General features: G+C 58.8%; 1 protein-coding gene across 1 annotated transcript in view; it reads right to left on the bottom strand.

The window, feature by feature from the left end:
* PPFIA4 (PTPRF interacting protein alpha 4) overlaps window positions 1-5,566 on the bottom strand; it is a gene marked incomplete at its 3' end in the record, with an annotated part of 34,141 nt that continues 28,575 nt past the window's right edge. The window contains 7 exon segments of the mRNA XM_029965870.1: window positions 1-78; window positions 950-1,018; window positions 1,259-1,434; window positions 2,189-2,286; window positions 3,071-3,246; window positions 4,138-4,164; window positions 5,349-5,411. Of these exon segments, the coding sequence (XP_029821730.1) occupies window positions 1-78; window positions 950-1,018; window positions 1,259-1,434; window positions 2,189-2,286; window positions 3,071-3,246; window positions 4,138-4,164; window positions 5,349-5,411 (687 nt within the window).

Below are 5,566 nucleotides of genomic sequence, written 5' to 3'. Positions count from 1 at the left end.
CAGGTTGATGCTGTGCACGTCCCGCGGGCGGAAGCGCTTCCGCCACGACGGCGTCCGGCGGAACGTCTTGTCATCGCCCTGAGGGACACAGAGGGGCCTGGGCACGGGACCTCGGCCTGGGGAGGCACCGGCACTGCTGCCACCCCACGGGGGTGTGCCCGGCCTGGCTGACCCCTGACCCGTAGGACAATCATGGAATATTCCGAGCTGGAAGGACTCACAGGGACCGTCGAATCCAACCCTTCAGTGAACGACCCGAACCCACGAGCTCAGTGTTGTGGGCTCCACCCACCCAGCTAATCCCAGCTGTGGATGTTGGTCTCAATGCCTGTGTCCACTTCCCTTGGGATGGAGGAACCTCCCAACCCCAGGACGCTGATCCTGCAGCTGGTGAAGCTCTGGGGGTGAAGGACTCAACGGGCAGAGCTCCATGGACACCACGGCCCGACCAGCTGAGCTCAGCTCAGGGTCACGTATGATCAAACCATGGGCCAAGGGCAAGGAGACCTCCCCGGGGTCCCAGGGCTTTATCCCAAGGCTTTGTCCTTTCCAGCTCGCCTGTCCCTTCTCCCCAGCCTGCCTGCAAAGGTGCCTTGGAGACATCAACACTCAGGCCCCACTAAAGACCTCAGGGGATGGTGGGGCCATGGAGGAGACACTTCAGCCCTTGGAGCATCCCTGTGACCTCCTCTGGACTCGCTCCAGCAGCTCCACCTCCTCCTGCTGCTGTTCCCAGGGCTGGAGGCAGCTCTGCAGGGGGGTCTCACCCGAGGGGTCAGAGGGGCAGTTCCCTCCTTCCCTGTGCCCACGATCCCTGTGGGACCAGCCAAGGGCACGGGGGGTTTGGGGTCCCAGCACATGTGGTCAGGGCATGTTGAGCTTCTCATCCCTCCACAGCCCCAGGTTCTTCCCCCAAGAATACAGGACAAGGGGCAGGTTTGGCACTCACATCATCCAGCCTCCGGTCCGTGCCCAGGGCCAGCAGGTTGTTGAACTCCCTCTCCAGCACCTGCCGAGCCTGAAAGGAACGAAACATGAGCATTGCCCACCAAGGGGAATGTGTTTCCAGCCAAAAATCCCATCCCAGGAGAGCCTGAGAGTGACAGAAAAAGCCTGAGGATGCCAGAAAAGCCCCTGTGCCAGCAGAGAGCTCTGCTCTGAAGGGCAGAGATGAGTTGGTGGGACTGGGGGGGTCACCCCACAGCCGTGTCCCACACTGGCCACCCTCCTCCAAAACCCCCAAGGATGCTGCTCCTACCTGTGTGTTCTGGGTGGGGATTTGCAACACCAGGGCCAGGCTGTTGTGGTCAAAGTTCTCGTCCAGGGCCAGCAGGGCCCCGTGCACCCCGCTCTCCACCAGGTTGTTGGCGTACTCGCGCAGCCCGATGGACTGGATCCAGTGGATCACCTGGTCGTTGGTCCACACCAGCACGTCTGCAAAGGAGCCAGGGCACATCTCAGGGCCACCCCAGACCGTGCTCTCGTGGTTGTGAGGGGATCTGAGGGTGTCCTGAGGGCTTTTCCCCGTGCCCCAGGCTGACCCTGGGACTCTCCTTCCCGAGCCAGCAGCGCCGGGAGCTCGAGTGCCAGGAGCAGCTCACTTCAACTTCCCAAACCAAAGGCTGGAACAACGGGCAGAAAACAACTGTGCAAATTAATCCTAAGAACCCCCAGCTGCTGGTGTAATTAGGGGCATTATCAGTAACGAGATGTAATCCAAGCAGCAGCCAGATGTGCAGGGAACCTCAGGACAGCCGGGAAGAGGAGGCCGAGCGAGCTGGGGGGCGTGTGCTGAGCATCTGGAACGGGCAGGAGGGGATCTGATGCTCAGGTTGGGTCTTTGCTGCCCTCACACCCTTCCTCCCTCCTTGTGCCTGACTGGGGTCAGCTGTGTGTTGGGGACATGCTGAAGGGAGTTCTCCCCTGGAGAACTCAGAAATAATGGGTTAAAAACAGGAGACAGGAGAGGGACCGTGGCTGGGGATCTCCTGGGAGGTTAAAAACAGGAGACAGGAGAGGGACCGTGGCTGGGGATCTCCTGGGAGGTTAAAAACAGGGGATGGGAGAGGGACTGTGGCTGGGGATCTCCTGGGAGGTTAAAAACAGGGGATGGGAGAGGGACTGTGGCTGGGGATCTCCTGGGAGGTTTCCCTCCTCCTTTTCCTGGACAGGGTGTGCAGGTGCTGACCTTTGATTTCGTGCTGGGTCTCCTCTCTCCTCTTCTCGAGCTCCTTGCGGTCGTAGTTGAGCCTCTTGAGGCACATGATGCCGTACTGGAGGCTGGTGCTGCAGGGACACGAGGTGTCACCCCCTCCCCGGGGGCTCAGGGCCACCACAAGGACCCGAGCAGGGCCCCCCCTCCCCGCCTGCCCTCTCTGTGCCCAAAGGGTGCTGAGGGTCAGGGATGGCTCGGGACAGGCACAACCCGGAGCTGGAAAATGGGGAATGTCCCTCCCTTCCACGGCAATTCCCCACTCCATCGGTTCCACCCTGTCCCAGCTGCCTGGGAGCCCCTGGATCCAAATAATGACAGTGCTGGGTGGGGGAGAGGGAGGGGAGAACCAGCCTGGGGGGCTGCTCCAGGCTCCAGGGGCAGGGGGGGACATGGCAGGGCCATGGACACGTCCCTGTGGGGCAGGGGGCGTGGGGGAACCCCAGGACAGGGTGTTGGAGCAGTGGTTGGGATGTGGAGGCCCACAGACACATCCCTGTGGGTCAGGGGGGTTTGGGACCCCTGGGACAGGGCTGGGTGTGGGAGCAGTGGCTGGGATGGCACGAGCCCTCTCCCCCAGGACTGCTCTGCTGCCAGAGGGACTCCAGGTGGGACGAGCCCCAAATCCTGCCCCTGGTTTGCTCCACAACCAGGAGAAGGCTCAGTCCCTCCGCAGTTGTGCAGCAGGGAGTGTGAGGAAGGAGAACAACTCCCATCAGAGCCAAGAGTCCTAACTCGAGAGGGCGAGTCCAGCCCAGAGGAGCCGCCCAGGGCCAGCCAAGGCAGGGGAGGATCCCTCAGATCCCCCCTGCTCTGCTCCACGGGCACCCCAGGGCCCTCCCAGAGCAGGGCACCCACCGGTGGAAGCTGTCCACCATCTTCAGGTGCACCCTGAGGTCTTTCTTGGTGAGGTGGTCGAGCATCCGGGCGTCCACCAGACACTCCATGAAGTAGCTGCGGTACTGAGGGAGCCCCAGGCTGGGCAGCCACTCGTTCCCAATCCACTCGTGGTTCATGTCCCCGTAGGCCAGGGTCTGTGGAGAAGCAAATGGAGAAGCCTGGAGAACCCTGGGCCTGGTGGAGCTGGAAAATCCCAGGAGAAGGGAGGTGGCTCAGCTCAGGTCACTGTCCCGAGGCCCAACCCCAGGCCAGAGGGGTTTAACCGAGAGGGAACAGTCCTTTGGGCCATGGCTTCTATCTGCTGATGTCCCACGAGGAGACAAGGCAGCAGCCCAAGGAATAGCTGGACTTTTGTGAGCAACTGCTTCTGGAAAATCCACATTCATTGAAAGCTGAACCAACTGAGAAATAGGTTCCAGTGCATTCCCAACTGATGTTTAGGAACCTCTGTTTTAAGAATCTTTATTTTATGGCTTCAAAACAAAAAAAAAAAAGGTCAGTTTTAGGCAGAACCCCCAGACTGGTTCACTTTCACTGCAAACTGGTTCTGGGTCCAAAAATGAAATAAAATCCACCAGAATAACAGCAAAACATTTGAGAGTGACATAACCAGAAAGGATGGATCCCAGCAGGACTCTTTCCTCCCACCTTTTTGGGTCATTAAAATGGTCTGTATGGAGTTGGGGGCTACAAAACAGGTGAAAAGTAAATGTAAAATAGGTGAAAAGAAAATGTAAAATAGGTGAAAAGAAAAGCTGCTCCCAGTGGGGGGTTCTTAACAGAGGCTCCTCTTACGGAGCAGGTCCCAGGAAAAACCACTGCCAGGAGCAGAAGAGGACCCTGCAAGGTCCCAGGAGCACACCCTGCCCCTGAAAGGCGGCTCTGGAGCAGCCCCAGGTGCAGGTTCAGACTCCGACAGGCACTGAGGGAACATCAGAGCCCCACATTCCCCCCCAGGAGTGTCCAGCTCCCCCTCCCACCACACCCCATGCACCGCCCCAGGAGGGGTGACACGGGGACCTCACCTGTGCCCAGCTGCCCTCCTCTGTGTCCTGGGGGTGACACATGCAGCATGTCAACAGAAAGGACAGGACAGGTCAGTGCCCGGGCCCACGGCAGGATCTGCCTCGTGCTGAGCGGGGACCCCCCGGCACAGCGGCACCAGGAGGGGACACCTCGGCCTTGTCACCAACCCCACCAGGCCCAGGTGTCACCCCCTCTCTAACCAGGGAAGGACACAGGAGGAGGTTTGGGCTGGAGGCAGCACCGACCCCGGGGCTCCTGCGCCTTCCCTGGGAAATTGGGGAGTTCTCGTGTCCCCCCAGGTGAGATGGATGCAGAGAGAAACTTCAGCTTCAGTTCCTGGGTCACCACCCCCCAGAAGGGCTGCCCAACCCAACTGAATGATTTTGTAGCTTCCTTATCAAGCTGGGCTGGTTTTCCACACAAAACCTGCCAGGGGACAGTGTCACCTCCCTGCCACACCTCAGAGCCCTCCCACCCAAAAAGCACCTGCCAGTCACAGGTCTGTGCTGCTCAAACAGCAGAAAAAAGCTTCAATAAAATGCCAAAATCACAGAATCCCAGAGTGGTTTGGGTTGGAAGGGCCTCAAAGCTCCTCTCGTTCCACACCCTGTCCTGGGCAGGAACAACTTCCACCAGACCACGTTGCTCCAACCCAGGGAGCAACAAACAACATTCACACAACACATCCAAAATGCTGCCCCTGTTCTGAGCCACAGGGTCATTAAGTTGCAGACAGGGGAGCGTGGCTACATCTCTAAAGGAGCCAGAGCTTTTGGGGGAGCAGCCACATCCCTTTGGAGGACCCCGAGCCGTCAGGCAGCAGCAGGGACAGGCAGCAGGGACAATATTTGGGTGTGCTGAGATCATCAGGGCGTGAGGCAGAGGCTTCTCTGGGTGCAGAATGATGCAGGGACTCAATCTCACGTGTCTATCTTGGGATCTCTCTTGCTTTTTGCCTTTAAGTCCCAGCTGACAGACAGGATGCCCTACAAACCCACGGGGGCTCGACAAACGAAAATGCTGCTGATGGTTTTTAAGCCAGTTCTAGAAATTGTTGGGATATCAAAGGTTCAAAGGTGGTTTCTAAGCAGGTGCAGGGTGCTGGCCAAGAGCTGGCACACGAGAGGCAGCAGAGATCCCTTTCCCTCCTGAGGTTTGGGGCATGAACACACACCCAGAGCTTGGTGAGCTCGGGGCTGCTCGGCCTCACCGTCTTGGTGGAGGTTGCCATGTTCTCCATCTCCTCGTGGGTGACCCAGACGTTTCCAGAGGACTGCAGGGAAAACAGCAGAGGGGTCAGAGGGAACCGCCACAGAGCTGTGGCCTCAGGGTTCACAAACATCATCAAATCGTGGAATTACAGAATTATTAATGTTGGGAGAGACCTTTAATATCATTGAGTCCCAACCATCAGCCCAGCACCACCAC

Source organism: Manacus vitellinus, unplaced genomic scaffold (assembly GCF_001715985.3).
Source record: "Manacus vitellinus isolate BGI_N305 unplaced genomic scaffold, ASM171598v3 scaffold_121_pilon, whole genome shotgun sequence".
Classification (NCBI taxonomy): domain Eukaryota; kingdom Metazoa; phylum Chordata; class Aves; order Passeriformes; family Pipridae; genus Manacus; species Manacus vitellinus.
This window is presented reverse-complemented; position numbering and strand designations above follow the sequence as displayed.